The sequence below is a fragment of the Chiloscyllium plagiosum genome, unplaced genomic scaffold (genome assembly GCF_037043375.1).
Source record: "Chiloscyllium plagiosum isolate Xiang-an unplaced genomic scaffold, Cpla_swu_hap1 HiC_scaffold_4, whole genome shotgun sequence".
NCBI classification, from domain to species: Eukaryota; Metazoa; Chordata; class Chondrichthyes; order Orectolobiformes; family Hemiscylliidae; genus Chiloscyllium; species Chiloscyllium plagiosum.
The window spans coordinates 53,045,904-53,062,932 of NW_028270142.1; the positions used below are offsets into that span (position 1 = coordinate 53,045,904).

Below are 17,029 nucleotides of genomic sequence, written 5' to 3' on the forward strand. Positions count from 1 at the left end.
CATTGCTTCCACCATCTTGCCTAGCAAAAAGTACATTTTGCTTCCTAAGACATTTGCAAAGTCATGTTTTATATATTCATATTTAGAACATAGAAAAGTACAGCACAGAACAGGCCCTTTGGCCCACGATGTTGTGCTGAGGATTAATCCTAATGTAAAATATAATAACCTAACCTACGCACCCCTCAATTCATTGCTGTCCAAGTGCATGTCCAGCAGTCGCTTTAATGTCCCTAATGACTCTGCTTCCACCACCACCGCTGGCAAAGCATTCCATGCATTCACAACTCTGCGTAAAGAACCTTCCTCTGACGTCCCCTCTATACCTTTCTCCTAATATCTTAAAACTATGACCCCTCGTACCAGTCAATCCTGCCCTGGGGAAAAATCTCTGGCTATTGACCCTATCTATTCCTCTCATTATCTTGTATACCTCGATCAGGTCTCCTCTCTTCCTACTTCTCTCCAGAGAGAAAGGTCCGAGCTTAGTCAACCTCTCTTCATAAGGCAAGCCCTCCAGTCCAGGCAGCATCCTGGTAAACCTTCTTTGCACCCTCTCTAAAGCCTCTGTATCTTTCCTATAGTAGGGCGACCAGAACTGGAAACAATATTCTAAGTGTGGTCTCACCAGGGACTTATAGAGCTGTAGTAAGACCTCGCGGCTCTTAAAGTCGATCCCCCTGTTAATGAAAGCCAAAACACCATATATTTTCTTAACAACCCTATCCACTTGGGTGGCAACTTTGAGGAACTATGTACTTGAACACCAAGATCCCTCTGTTCTTCCACACTGCCAAGAATCCTATCTTTAATCCTATATTCAGCATTCGAGTTTGACCTTCCAAAATGCATCACTTTGCATTTATTCGAATTGAACTCCATTTGCCATTTCTCAGCACAGTTCTGCATCCTGTCTATGTCGCGCTGCACCCTGCAATAGCCCTTGATACTATCAACAGCACCTCATACCTTTTTGTGATCATCTTCTACTCACCTGGCCTACTTTATTTCTAGATGTAGTTCATCTATACATTTTATCTTCTGATTTTGTTCAAAAATAAAAGACAAGAATTTCTTGGAAATCACCTTTAATCCCTTGATACCTGGGGGCCCTGGAGGTCCTGAGTTTCCTGGAGCACCCTTTTGCAAACAATAAATACAATTAAATTAGAAACTAATTCTAGTATCTCTCAAATAATAGCACAAACTGATATTTGATTTGACACAATGGAGTTGTTAACTTGGAATTCCTGAATGAAACATCCATTTGTGTGGAACCGTTGTTCTTTGGAATAATACTTACCACTTCGCCAGGGGACCCAGCACTGCCTTCTTCACCAGATTCTCCAGTATCTCCCTTAAAATAAATTTTAAAAATCAGTTCCTGTTTATTAAATATTGCTGCTCTCATTTTATTAATACAAATTGATATTAATTAGAATTGATCATAACTGACAATAACGAACATTGAGGCACTTACAATTTCACCCTTGGGTCCTGGTTCTCCTTGTGGCCCTGAATATCCAGCAGCGCCCTACAAAGTGCAGTCAATGAAAGCATCATCTCACTATGTGTTACTACTTTCACACAATCAATATATAAGTTAGAACACATTTTCACAAAATAAACTTCTCCAGAGATCAACAGAACATTGGAGAAAATTTTCAACTGTTTGCCAAATCATAAAATGCAGAGGTGGGTCAGATCTCCTTATCATAAGTCACAGAAGGAAAGGTCAAGCAGTTTTACAATAAGCATCTCACCTAGAAATTTTACACTCCAGTGCTAAACTCTCAAAATATCATACAGGATTAAACTATTCAGCTATTGTTGAAAGAAATGAACAAATCTGCTCCTAGATAATACAGTAAAAGTAAAATCACTGTATTCCTATCAGACTGCACTCTCTTTGGAGAGTGAGATATGATTGCTGGTAGTTTAACCTGAGTTTCAGTAGGTCTTAGGCAAGGGGAGACATCGAGAGGGACAATTCTTCATGGTCACCTCAGCTAGTGCAGGAATTGAACCCGCACTGTTAACATCACTCTGTATCACAAACCAGCCATCCTGCCAGCTGAGCAAACTGCTTTAATGTAGGAGGGAATATAGAAGAAGAATACAGATGAGATAAAAATGAACTGTGTTATGAGGATGAAAGCTCTGGATGCTGCAAGATATCAATCAACTTGTCAGGTCAGTAAAAAAGTGGCAAATGAACACTGAGAAGTAGAGGGAAATAGAGGAATCTTAGAGTATTCATTGACTGCTGGGGCAACACGTTGGCTCAGCAGTTAACACTGATGCCTCACAATGCTGGGCAGCCAGGTTCGATTCCACCCATGGGCAAATGTTTGTGTATTGTCCCCATGTCCCTCTATGTGCCAAAGTCAAGCAGTTTTTTTCAATGCCAAAGTCCAAAGATGTGCACGTTAGATGGATTGGCCGTTGGAAATGCAAGGCCACAGGAATGGAGTAGACGCTCTTCGGAGAGTTTGTGTGGACTCGATGGGCCAAATGGCCTGCTTTCACACATTATGGATTCTATGAAATCTGGAAAATAGCAAGTGGTTAAGAAGATGTATGTGATACATTCCTTTATTAACCAAGGTACAGAACATAAAAATGGAAAGGTTAATCTAGAATTGTATATAACACTAACAGAAAATGTTTGAAGTACTCAGGTCAGCCATATTCTGTAGCAAAAGAAAATGTAGTGGTTTAAGTCAATAACTTTCATCAAAATTTGAAAACATAAGAAGCGTTATACATATTAAGCAAGTGAAAGGAGAAGGGTGGGGTTAAAAAACAGAAGGAAATAAACATTTAGAAAATGGAAGTCAGGAAAGACCAAATAACACAAGAGTTGGTCATGGGCATTAGTTTTCATTTCAGAACGCCAGCATTTGTTTGCTTAAAGTATCAGTTTTTGCCAATGCTAGAGTGCTATGTCCAGTCCAAACAAATCGGAGAGTATTCTGAGATAATTTATAAGTATATTGTCAGGTTGCATGATGAGTAAAGGTTGGAGAGGTTGGGTTATTGTCTTTGGAATGTAGAAGGCTGAGGGGACATCTAATTGAGGTGCACAAATTTATGTGGGGTTTCAGTAGGCCAGATAGGAAGGACTTAAAATTCCCCTAGCACAGAGGTCAATAACCAAAGAACATAGATTTCAAGCAATTGCCAGACCAATTAGAGAAGAGTTGAAAAATTGTTCACCCAGAGGGTGGTGTGCATCAAAAATTCACAACTTGAAATGATGGTGATGGAGAAATCATCATTACATAGTTGGACGTGCACTTGAAAGACTGTAAGCTCCATAGTTACAAACCGACAGCAGGAATGTCGAACAAGGCAGGATAGATCATTTGCAGCTGATACAGACACAATGAGCCAAATGGCCTTCAATGCTGGAAATGTTTCTGAAGTGAACAAAATAATTGATGAAGTTTTCACCTAAAAGATTGATTAGCCTTTCAAAGAAAATTTATGAAGTACTTGGTGCATTTTACTGTATTAAAGTGATAGATATTAAGCAAGTGGAAGGTGAAGGGTGGGTGGAATAAAGAAAAAAAGGAAATATATGTGATAGAGTAGAAGACAGGAAAGATCAATAACAAGAGATTTGGTGATAGACGTTTCTGTCACTGGTCAGAATCTCATGCCCTCCCCCATAGTTTGAACTTTGGGGGCATTTAGCACAGTAGGAGACAGCTGTGGTTGCTGGTGGATAAGTACTCCTGAACACAGAGGACCTGGTTTTCTGGAAAGTGATTTGTTGGGGGGGGGTTCTCTGGTTGGGTGTTGTGAGGAAAGGCGGATGGGGTGTGGGATTGGAAGAAAGGCAGGGACAGTTCCCAGTGGGCACTTTTTTAATTGTAGAACAATACTAGCTACTTTGAATATAATGATAGCTCATTCCCCAATACTGCACCAAAGGCCAATCAGTTATGCTTAGCCAAAGTTTTGCATATGTTGGCAAGCATAATCTGTGGTCTACCTTATGAAAAGTATTTTCTCAGTACCTTTTTCCCTTTTGCACCAAGCACACCTTTCTCTCCAGGGGGACCAGGAATACCCTATAATGCAAAAACAGTTTAACCTTAACAGTTCACATGATATAAGGAAAACATTCTTCGATATTTTTATTGTCTTTTTGAATAAAGTGATTCACACATACCATAGCTCCTGAGTAACCTGGATCTCCATGAGAACCCTCTTCACCTTCTTCACCCTGAAAGACATAAAATCTTAGAACCCATTTGTAATATGTAAAAGCCACATCTCAGAACCACAGTTTCACCAACAAAGATGATGTTCATCCTTTTAATCTGTAAATAAGTTAATCATAAATGACCATGTTACTTTCTCTGTCACTGTTAAAGTATTCATCATTTATTTATCTAAATCTTCCTGTTTCTCTTTTTTCTTTTAATATTTACATTTTATTTGGTTTCATTTTAGAAAAAAAATCTTCACCATTAATACTAACTTATTGTTAAGGAAAACTAAGTAACTGCTCAATCCACTACGCATATTAAGAAATATACTAATAAAATCAAAATTATTGTAAACAATACGTACATGCATGTATTAGAGTCTGTGCACTGATTAAAATGCATTTTGCATCACTCAAGGTTCCACTAACAATGTCTCTACTCTGCAGCATAAATTCAGTATTGAACAATTGATGTCTAACATTTGTCTGAGTATTGATATTGTACATTATGTATCCATCATATCCATTATTACTTTCAGATTTTATTTGTTGAATCTGAGAGATTATTCCAATAAAGTCAAATCCAGTCACAGTTTGGTACCCACACATGAATATCTTTACAGCAACAGACAGTGGGACAAGGTTGGTCTTTCAATAACAGTGAAAAACCCATTTCCTCTGAGGTCAAAGGTCTCTGAACCACCACGTCACAGACTTGCGAGATCAACTTACAAACAGTAGTCAAGTCTGGGTTACTCCTGCTTTATGGCTTCAATAGTACAATAGATCACTTATTCACTGGGCTACAAGCATACCTTCTTCAAAAAACGAACTATGGATATTAAAAGGACAAGTACTCAACACTCATTAAAAGTACAAATTCATTCAGGTTACCCATCAAAAACAAAGCAAACAAGCTGTTTTTAAAATTAAAAAAATCAATCTCCAGATAGAAAATGTAAGTTCATCAGGACATGAAATGTACTTATCACATATTACACTTAATACTTACCCTTGGTCCTGGATCACCTCGTCTTCCCTGCACCCCTTTAAAACCTTGATAACCCTACAACACATACAAATCATTGAATTTTTACATTTATTGGAAACATGTACAGCCACAAATTTTTGTAAGCAGTAGAAACAAAACTTGGAAGGATTATTCCTGATTATCTTGAGAAATGTCCATAATACAGAGGAGGTGGTGCTAGATGTCTTAAAAGGTGGATAAATTCCCATGACCTGATCAGGTGTACCCGAGAACTTTGTGAGAAGCAAGAGAAGTGATTGCTGGGCCCCTTGCTGAGATATTTGTGTCATCGAAAGCCACAGGTGAGGTGCTGGAAGACTGGAGGTTGGGTAACATGGTGTCACTATTTAAGAAAGATGGTAAGAAAAAGCCAGGGAACTATGGACCAGTGAGCCTGACATCAATTGTGGGCAAGTTGTTGGAGGGGATTCTGAAAGACAGGATTAACACGTATTTGGAAAGGCAAGGGCTGATTAGGGTGAGTCAACATAGCTTTGCGCATGGGAAATCATGTCTCACTAACTTGATCGAACTTTTGAAGTAGTAATGAAGAGGACTGATGAAGGCAGAGCGGTGCACATGATCTAAAGAGACTTTAATAAGGCTTTCGACAAGGTGGACTGGTTAGCTTTTTGAACAAAATAGAATGTCTCTGCGTACCTGACGAAGGAGCAATGCTCTGAAAACTTGTATTTTCAAATAAACCTGTTGGACTATAACCTGATTTTGGGTGATTTTTAACTTAGAGGAGAAAGTGAGGTCTGCAGATGCTGGAGATCAAAGTTGAAACTTTATTGCTGGAATAGCACAGCAGGTCAGGCAGCATCCAGGGAACAGGAGATTCGACGTTTCGGGCACAGGCCCTTCTTCAGGAAATTCCTGAAGAAGGGCCTGTGCCCGAAACGTCGAATCTCCTGTTCCCTGGATGCTGCCTGACCTGCTGTGCTGTTCCAGCAATAAAGTTTGATTTTTAACTTAGTCCACCCCACTCCAACATCATCATCTCCACGTTATGTGGGAAATGATAGAACAGTGTGATAGTACTATCACATTGTTCCACATCTGAACCTCTAGCTTTGATGATATCTATGCTAATCTAGGAATCTAACAGCATAAGGCATATATTTGACACCACAAAACAATACAGATTTAATTCAACCCTTGGTAAGTGAAACAATTTATTACCCCAGTTAATAGGTCACCAAGCTTTTCAAGCAAATGCACATAGATGATTCATTTAGATAGGTATTTCTCTTAAAAACAAAACTGTTCTAAGTGAATGTGTAGTCCAAGTACGAAAACAAGTGTAGGCCTTTCCAAAATGCCCTTACATACCTTTCTACCCTGAGATCCAGGAAATCCAGACCTGCCTTTGTCACCTGGATAACCCTGTAACAGTGATGTTTACATCATTACTTTTAAATACATGCAAACCTCTCATAAAAGGAAGTATAAAGAAGTTATTCTGTGGAAATTTTCCAGAGTAGGTGGAAGAATCTTACATTTGGACCAGAGAATCCAAGGAATCCAGGTTTTGTAGGTCTGCAGGGACATCCAATTGAGGTGCCATCACTGCTTTGCTTTTCACACTAGAATTAATCAAAATATTAAAACAAATACAATGTAGTCACTTTCAGTTTGCAAATATTCACAAACAATTGGACCAGTTCTTTTTGGAACAGAAAACTATAAGATCTAATTGCAGAGTGATATGGCACACCAACTTTAAAAATATAATTCAAAAGAGAAATCAGAAAATACTTCATGCAAAATACGGTACAAGTGTGGAAATCTCTTCCACAAAAACACTGGTTTTAGTCCTACATGCCTGCATTTGGCCCATATCTTTCTAAACCTTTCTTATTCAAGTACCTATTCAAATGTCTTTTAAATGATGTAACTGTACCTGCATCTACCACTTCCTCTGGCAATTCATTTCACATAAGAATAACCCTCTGTATGAAAACGTTGTCCCTCAGATCCCTCTAAATCTTTCTCCTCTCACCTTAAAAATATGTCCCCCAGTTTTGAATTTTCCCACGTTAGGGAAAAGACCTTTGCTATCCACCTTATACATATCCCTCATGACCTTATAAATGGTCACCCCTCAACCTCCTACACTCCAGTGAAATAAGTCCAAGCCTAAGCAGCCTGTCCTTATAATTCAAAGCCTCTAGTACTGGCAACACGTTGGTAAATCATTTCAGAACCCCCTCCAATATAATAATATCCTTTCTTCCTTCCAGCTTTGCTGGATTCATCGTCTATCCAACTTTCTGACCTTGCAATATTCTTTGCAGAATTGTTTGGTTTTCTTTCAATTCGATATTATCGTGAACTTTCATAATTCACTACTGAGGGTGTATTCTTCTCCGAGAGGATTTCTTTCTCACTAGAATGTAATACAGTTGAATGTTATGAAATGTTTCCTGACTGTCTGTCATTGCAACTTGACCAGCCTACCTTAACTTCACTTCCATTTCTATTGGCACATCCTTGTTATAACAAGTTCAATATACTCATGCAAGACCCAAGCTTCTCTCCTGCAGGGAATGGGAAATTCAATTTTGTTTTGTTTTGATCAATTTTACCAAGGGGCTGCATGATTATGAAATCAGTTATTAATTCAGTTCATACTAGACCAATTAGCAAGTTAATCCAAGAACTATAGATTTTTAACAAAGAAAAACAGAAATTACTGGAGATCAGATAGCATCACTGAAGAAAAAACAGAATTAACGTTTTGAGTCCAGTGACCCTTTCTCATAATTAGAAATGGCACGGAAAAGGGGTAATAATGCTGATAATAATGGTTGGATGGGAGAAATGGAGTGAGTGGATAGGGGACGACAGAAATCAGAGAAAGAGAGGGAAAGAAAAAAGGGATTAGTGATAATAAACCAGAGAAAAAGGGAAGCTAGATAGGTGATAATGGGGACTCTGAGTAGTAAAAAAAAATGGGTTGGCTGTGCTGAAAGCAACCTGTTTCATGACAGGTGCAGGGGTCGGTAATGAATATGGAAACGTGCTCATGTTCTAAAATTGTTAAACTCGATGTTGAATCCTGAAAGAGAGTAAGATTCCCAAGCAGAGGATGAGGTGTCATTCCTCCAGTCTGCGTTGAGCCTCGCTGGTGCACTGCAGCAGGTCTGGAACAGAAACATTGGCATGGGAACACGGTGGTGTGTTGAAGTGGCAGATAATTGGATGCTCCGGGTTATTTTTACCAACTGAGCATATATATATATATATATATATATATAATATATATATAAAAATGTTTATTTGTATTTTGCTTATCTAACTATAATGTTTATCCTTTTAACTACATCTTATTTCTAACTTATACTGTGAATCACCGTATGTTAATGCAACTGCTTTTCTTTTTTATTCCTCTTTTTGTACCTAAGATTTGTATCTTGATACTTTGTACATAAGATAGCGCCAGGTGAGGCAACATTGTAAACTTTTCACTGTACTCCTGTAATTGAGTACACATGACAATGAAGGATATCCAATGCTATATCCTGCAAAAACCAAGTCAGTCTTTCGTCTCATCAAATACAGTAGACTAAATTGAATGAAGTGTGGGGAAATTGCTGCTTCACTGGAAGGTGTGCCTGGGCTCCGGATGATGAAAATTGAGGTGGTAAATTATCAACTGTTGCATCCTCTACAACTACATGGAAAGGTGTCATGGGCTTTGTGGGGAGCTGTTGGGAATAGATAAGGAGTAGACCAGGTGTCCCGGAGGGAATGGAACCAGTGGAAAGCCGACAAGAGAGGGGAGGGAAATGTGTGTCTGATGGTGGCATCCGCTGGAGGTGGTGGAGATGGTAGCTTATGATCCTTTGGATATGGATGCTGGTGGGGTGATAGGTGAGGAACCAGGGGCCACTATCGTTGTTTTGGGAGGGAAAGGATGAGGAGAGGATCCTCAGCATAAATAACACCTCTTCCGAGGTGCTATAATTTCTGAAGAAAGGTCACTAGACTCGAAACATGAATCCTGCTTTCTCTCCACAGAAGCTGTCAGACTTGCTGGGTTTCTCCAGCAACTCCTGTTTTTGTTTGTTTCAGATCTCCAGCATCCACATCCAAATCCAGGGTGCATTTTCAACGTTTTATTTTAGTGATAGAGTTTTGCTAGACAAAGTTATTCAGGGTGGATGAATGGAGTCAGGGTGCACTTTAATTATGACTTTAGTAAATAGTTTGGGTTGGAATTTATTAGCAACAAATTTCATGTTTTAATTGTAGTTCTATGCTGCTAGTACCAGTGCACTGTGCCTGATGGAGTGACCCAGTTGAGCATGTCTATCATGCTGAACTCCTGATCGCATTTGCAAAGAAAAGGTTAAAGCAAACACCAAGGTAGTAAAATAAAGACAGCAGTGTATTATTCAACTTATCTTCTCTCTTCCCATCTCTTGAAAACCAAAGAACAGCTGAGTTGACAGTGATTTGAAGATAAGTTTCTCACCCACTCTCTTGAATGAGAAATGCGGATGCAAAGAATGAAACTCTCAGTGAAACAAAATAGGTGTAAGACAGATGATATATAAACTCAAATGATTCTGATAAAGTGAAATAAAAGTGGCCATTTTTCATCATTGACAGGAAAGCAATAAAGTATCCATACTTACAATACCAGGCAATTCACAGCAGGTTACTTCACTTGCTTTACTTGGGTTTCCATAGATTGTGAATTGTTGTATGTCCACCTGAGATATAGAAGATGTTTGGTAGGTGAATTCAAAGAGATATTACATAAGAATTCCAGCACTGCAATCTGAAACATGATCTGTTTGTTTTTTTAGGTCAAGAAAAATTAAAGTCTGAATAGAATCATAGAACTCCTACAATGCAGAAAGAGGCCATTTGGCCCATCAAGGCTGAACTGACCCTTCAAATAGCATCCTGTCCAGATTCTGGATCAGTGGTGCTGGAAGAGCACAGCATTCAGGTAGCATCCGACTTGAGCAGCAAAATCGACGTTTCGGGCAAAAGCCCTTCATCAGGAATAAAGGCAGAGAGCCTGAAGCATGGAGAGATAAGCTAGAGGAGGGTGGGGGTGGGGAGAAAGTAGCATAGAGTACAATAGGTGAGTGGGGGAGGAGATGAAGGTGATAGGTCAGGGAGGAGAGGGTGGAGTGGATAGGTGGAAAAGGAACTAGGCAGGTCGGACAAGTCCGGACAGGTCAAGGGGACAGTGTGGGGCTAGAAGTTTGAAACTAGGATGAGGTGGGGGAAGGGGAAATGAGAAAGCTGTTGAAGTCCACATTGATGCCCTGGGGTTGAAGTGTTCCGAGGCGGAAGATGAGGCGTTCTTCCTCCAGGCGTCTGGTGGTGAGGGAGCGGTGGTGAAGGAGGCCCAGGACCTCGATGTCCTCGGCAGAGTGGGAGGGGGAGTTGAAATGTTGGGCCACGGGGCGGTTTGGTTGATTGGTGCGGGTGTCTCGGAGATGTTCCCTAAAGCACTCTGCTAGGAGGCGCCCAGTCTCCCCAATGTAAAGGAGACTGCATCGGGAGCAACGGATACAATAAATGATATTAGTGGATGTGCAGGTAAAACTTTGATGGATTTGGAAGGCTCCTTTAGGGCCTTGGATAGAGGTGAGGGAGGAGGTGTGGGCACAGGTTTTACAGTTTCTGCGGTGGCAGGGGAAAGTGCCAGGATGGGAGGGTGGGTCGTAGGGGGGCGTGGACCTGACCAGGTAGTCACGGAGGGAACGGTCTTTGCAGAAGGCGGAAAGGGGTGGGGAGGGAATTATATCCCTGGTGGTGGGGTCTTTTTGGAGGTGGTGGAAATGTCGGCGGATGATTTGGTTTATGCGAAGGTTTGTAGGGTGGAAGGTGAGCACCAGGGGCGTTCTGTCCTTGTTACGGTTGGAGGTGTGGGGTCTGAGGGCGGAGGTGTGGGATGTGGACGAAGTGCGTTGGAGGGCATCTTTAACCACGTGGGAAGGGAAATTGCGGTCTCTAAAGAAGGAGGCCATCTGGTGTGTTCTTTGGTGGAACTGGTCCTCCTGGGAGCAGATACGGCGGAGACGGAGGAATTGGGAATATGGGATGGCATTTTTGCAAGAGGTAGGATGGGAAGAGGTGTAATCCAGGTAGCTGTGGGAGTCGGCATCCTGTCCAGACCTAGCCCCTACCCTATCCCTATAACCCTGCATTTACCATAGGTATTACACCTATCCTGCACATCCTTGGATACTATGGTACAATTTAGCATGGCCAATCCAACTAACCTGCACATCCTTGGGTCGTGGGAGAAAACTGGAACAACTAGAGGAAATCCACATAGATACAGGGAAATGTGCAAATGCTACACTGACGATCACCTGGGTCCCTGGTGCTGTGAGGCAGCAGAGCTAACCATTCATCCACTGTGCCACAAATAATGTTGAACCAGACTTTAATTCAGTCAAAATCCTTTTTGCTTGTGCAGAGTTTGAAACTGGGCCCACAAGTATCAAATTATAATGATGAATTGTTCAGTTTCAGCACTTTAACAGTATGTGGTTAACTTAGTATATGTGTGGTCATTGGTTAAATAAGCAGTTTTATCTTTTTGGTCCAAATGCATAATACTGACTTGGATTTTGCAGACAGTGGTGCAGTAAAATGTATCATCTGTAAATTGTAGAATGCTGCCTACAAAGGTCAAGCAATCTCTGTGGCAGGAATTTCCCTATTCCTAATGGTCAAATCTAGTGCTAAGTCAAGAAAATGTCTTGACATGCATCAGTAATGATGTCAACAGGAGTAAATAGTTGCATTAAAATATTGACAAATAACATACAAGGGAGTGAAAAGCATCATTCAACTTTATTTCTAATTGAAACTTTTGTATGTTAAATAAAGGATTATGACTGGATTAAGATAGGAGGTAAATCAAAAATAAACATACTTTAAAATATTATTTTGAAAATGGGGCATTGTTTTATCACAACAGAAAGCATGGACATTTCATAAATAGAAAATTATTCATCCCAAGCGATTGAGGGCACTTAGGAGTATTCATGGAGTTGGTACACCTTTTAATGACGTGACTTTTTCAAGTCCTTTTGTAGAGAGATTAATAGGGTGTGAGTGGAAGTCCTTGTCAAATCAATACAACACCTTCTAGAGGAGTATAGTATCACTGACAGTAACCTCTAAATGTGCATGTTATTGTGAACATGTGCAGATTTCAAGAATTGGTGTCCACTTCAGATTTGTAATACTGGGAAAACCGAATTTCAGAATCAGTATTACTGCAAAATCCATGCCAAGATTCAACATAATTTGAAGCTTCACATACAAAAAGCAAGAGGCAACTATTCATCTTGCAAGAATTAAGCTAATTTGTGACATTAAACTTATGATCATCTACATAGTTTGCAACTTGATCTGGTGTTTGAAGCATGGAACTTTATTAATGTTACCCGTGTTTCTGCTTTATTGCTCATAATGTATTAACAGCATTGATGTTAGCAATCTAGTTAAATACCTTCACCACTTCCAAATCACCTCTCGTTATCTAATGATGAGCTATGAAATTGGGTAGATATAATTTACTATAAATTGCCCTTCATCAAAGAATATGGAAAATTGTAATCATTTAGAACAGAATGTTATAGAATATTTGAGCATAGATAGAATTGTCAAATTATCTTGATTTATAATCCTAGTATACTGGAAAATATTAAAAGCTTTTAAAATTTCTCAATTTTAAAAGCCTCTCAAATTGCCTCAAAAGTCCAATTTTGACTATACTTAAGTTATAGAGTCATAAAGTCATACCTCACAGAGACAGACCTTTTGGTCCAACTAGTCCATGCTGAATAAGTTTCTCAAACTAAACTAGTCCCATTTGCCTGTAGTTGGCCCATATCCCTTTAAACCTTTTCTATTCATGTACCTGTCCAAATGTCTTTTAAATGTTATAACTGTACTTGCACCTACCTTTCCTGTGGCAGTTCATTCCACACACAAATCACCCACTATGTGAAAAAGGTGCCTCTCAGGTCTTTTTTAATTATGCCTTCTAGTTTTGGACTCTCCTACCCTGGGGAAAAGACCATTACTTTCACCTTATCTGTGCCCTTCAAGATTTTATAAACATCTATAAAGTCACCTCTCAATCTCCTACGTTCCCATGAGAAGGTATAGTGTGGCTAAAGAGATGATGAGAAAAATGGAGTACAAGAGTTGCTTACTGGAAGTGTAGTGTTCCTCCTTGCTCCTGTTGCCAAAACAGTAACTCCATCTGTACCAATGAATCCGTATTGTCGAATGGGAGCTGTGCCAACCTGCTGACAATCAACAAACAGAGTCAGCTGGGTTTTTGTGGCACTAAGTGAGAGCTTGTGCCAGGCCTGGTTGAACAGTTGTCCCACATTTTCAAAAGTGGTGACCTCCTCTCCTACAGCTGCCACATTGTAGAGTTCAACAGCATTGGTTTCACCATACAGTCTGAGTCGGAATTGCTCGTTGTCATATCTGTCAGTTACCTCCCACAGATTCCACACCATGTTAGGGGTATTTTCTCTCATTCTAAAGGTTGCGACAATTGATAATTCGTTGGGAAACCCATATGGATGAACCAACCTGAAAAATGTGCAAAACAAAAATCATATTTCTCATCACACAAATGTGAACAATATATTTCAAAAGCAAAGTGATGAGAACTTTCTAACGAAGGAACACTGCTGACCAGTGTCACCCACAATACTGTACTAATGAACTGAACCACAGTGGGATAAGTCATGAGGTCTGTCAACATAATGGGGGGGGGAGGGGGAATTTTAAATGCCAAAAATATGTGGGGTTGGGTCAACTAGAATTTAAAAACATTAGTAGTCTGATTTCTGATCCCAAATCTCTCTTAATGCATCCACTGTTTTTTTGAAAAGAAGACAGAATGTTGCAGGTAACCAACCATCCCAGAAGCTGCCTCAAATAGTACTTTAAATTTTAGCTCTCTTTATGGTTTCTAGGATCTTGAAAAACTTGGTATCAAAAGGGTGGTGATATCTGGGTATGCCCTGCTATATCCAGCTTACTTGCCTCATCCAACCCCATGCAGTTCCTTCCGATATGCCTTCTGGCCTGTGATCTTCCCTGACCTTGGCCTCTGATTTGACACTTGCTGTGGTTTAATATCTTGCTTTGATGCACAATCTACCTTCTAACCTTAAATCTGTATGCACTCTGGTTTCTGATCTCCCTCCTCAAACTTTGGCTTTTCCAATTTTTTCCTCTCTATTCCCTATCTGTGCCCTTGTGTGGAAAGGCTGACTGGCCAAAGCTTTGCATCAGTGTAGCTATGGCCGAGAAATCAGAAGCAAAACTTTGTGCTTGAATCCTACAGTTAAATTTGACAAAGCTGAGGGAAACAAATTATTCTGGGTTTCCCAGTTGGAAAATTGCCCTACACCCTCTGGATCCCTCCCCACATCAAACAAAAATCATGGCCAATGAATTTGAGAATTTGACTGGATGGTCAGGGATAAACCAAACAAAGAGCACTTTCCCTCCCAGAAAGAGGCAAAAATGAAATGATAGGACACAATCCTATTGTGAAGTGAATATTAGAGAGGAAACTAAAGTTCCTTCTAATTGCATTTATAAAAGGCATTTGCTGAAACACAATAACTCAGCAAAAATAAAACAAGAACTGCAGATGCTGGAGATCTGAAACAAAAACAGAAATTGCTGGTGAAACTCAGCAAATCTGACAGCATCTGTGGGAAGAACACAAAGATCATGTTTCAAGTCCAGTGTTCTGATGTTGTCACTGGTCATAAGCTGTAGATTAGATTACTTACAGTGTGGAAACAGGCCCTTCAGTCCAACAAGTCCACATCGCCCCGCCGAAGCGCAACCCACCCATACCCCTACATGTACCCCTTACCTAACACTACGGGCAATTTTAGCATGGCCAATTCACCTGACCTACACATCTTTGGACTGTGGGAGGAAACCGGAGCACCCGGAGGAAACCCACGCAGACACGGGGAGAACGTGCAAACTCCACACAGTCAGTCGCCTGAGGCGGGAATTGATGTGAGGCAGCAGTGCTAACCACTGTGCCACCGTGCCGCCCACGGTCATAACATATTTACTTTGCTTTCTTTCCATAGAGGCAGTTAAATCAGCAAAAAATGTTGCTCATGTTCTACTTTCTTTGTTACATGTAATAGAAGTCCAAACATTGTTAATGAGACTCACAGGAAAGAATGTTGATATGATGTGTTCAAAAATGCAAGCACAGAACGTACCTCAACCTCAAAGCAGTAGGTTCAGTCAGATATCTACACTGATGCAAGTTTTCTTCCATTCCATATGCAATAAAAGCTTAATGTATTCATAAACTGTTGGATCAATACCTACCTGCTCTCGAACTGAATCAGCAAAGCTGCGGCATTTTCTCGGTTAATGCTGAGTCAGCAGCTTTGGTATGAAAATAAACTAGTTTGCTTTAAAATGTTATCACTAATGAGCATTACCTTGACAGTAATAATATTATACTCTCTCATTCACTGCTAATAATATTTTGTGGTGTGCAATGAATGCTTTAATTATACTTTTAATCACGGACACATTCTAACTGTACCACAACAAAGTAGAGAAGGCAATAGCAATTAACACAAAACAGTTCTCTGTTTATAATAGTTAATATCTTGACATCCTATTCATTTATGAATTTGTCCAGAAACACAAAGCATCCCAACAATATGATTATTATGAAAATGAGGGTGTACTTGTACTGTTAAGAGACTTAAAAGCTAGCAGAACTACCTGACAGCATCAACTGTTCTGAATAAGGTAACAATATAATACTTGGTCGAAAGCTACATTAGCTGGGTTGCCTGGAAACAACAAAGCAGATTCAAATTAGGCCAATCAGTTTAAATTTACCCTAAAAAATACCAAACTCCAATCCAGTTTGAATTTAGTATATTGACAATCTTAATAGCCAATGACACAATCCGATGCTTTGGGAGTATAAGACTGGGGAAAATTGAACAGTTGGAAGGAGAACTGCCATGCCAGTGACATCTGCAGACTGCCCAGAGAATAGCTCTCTTAAAAGGTACCTTTATCAATCAGTAACCTGTGAAGCAGAAATCCCTAAGAAGAAGAAAAGATTTGATGTCTGGCTGGTTTTTGAAAAGTTGAATTTTGGTAAATCTTAATCAGGGGTTTTTATCGGACTAGTATTGTAGAAGGGGTAGGTAAAAGATAGGTTAGAGGAAGGAGTTGTAAAGAGTTGTTAGTTAATTTTTCTCTGTTATACTTTAAGAAATATGGTTGTTACTTTTTTGGCCTATCGAATTTTCACAGATTACTGCATGGGATAAATCTTTCCTGTGTTGCTGGTTTAAATTAAGCAGGAGGGTTTACCCCACTGTTACTGTATTCAGAACACTTGATGTTGTCAGATAGTTCTGCTAGCTTTTAACTTTCTTAAAGGTACAGTACACCCACATCTTCATAACAATCATAGGTTAATGAAATATCCAAGATAATCTTTCTAAAATATTTTATAGCAAGTGGGGAATATTCACTTTGTAAATTGGTTATAAATGTAAAGTAATTTGCACTTAGTGTTAAGAAAAAAAGCTATCAGAGGGGTGTATATTAGCTTTAGAGAGTGATCCTTTTATTTAACTATTTTGAGGATGCGTACATACATTTAGCAAGAAGCAATTAAAGTAATCTGCACATTAAACTTTATAGTTGACTCCCTATACATCAGTGAACTTCATTGACTGTAATGCATTTTA

General features: G+C 39.7%; 1 protein-coding gene across 1 annotated transcript in view; it reads right to left on the minus strand.

Moving 5' to 3' along the window:
* The window catches only part of LOC122549492 (uncharacterized), a gene marked incomplete at its 5' end in the record, with an annotated part of 83,802 nt that overhangs the window by 53,196 nt on the left and 13,577 nt on the right, over window positions 1-17,029 (minus strand). Inside the window, 10 exons of the mRNA XM_087985830.1 lie at window positions 1,087-1,140; window positions 1,304-1,357; window positions 1,481-1,534; window positions 4,026-4,079; window positions 4,181-4,234; window positions 5,232-5,285; window positions 6,585-6,638; window positions 6,752-6,838; window positions 9,896-9,973; window positions 13,457-13,847. Coding sequence (XP_087841956.1) covers window positions 1,087-1,140; window positions 1,304-1,357; window positions 1,481-1,534; window positions 4,026-4,079; window positions 4,181-4,234; window positions 5,232-5,285; window positions 6,585-6,638; window positions 6,752-6,838; window positions 9,896-9,973; window positions 13,457-13,847 — 934 coding nt within the window. The remainder of the gene's footprint in view (window positions 1-1,086; window positions 1,141-1,303; window positions 1,358-1,480; window positions 1,535-4,025; window positions 4,080-4,180; window positions 4,235-5,231; window positions 5,286-6,584; window positions 6,639-6,751; window positions 6,839-9,895; window positions 9,974-13,456; window positions 13,848-17,029) is intronic.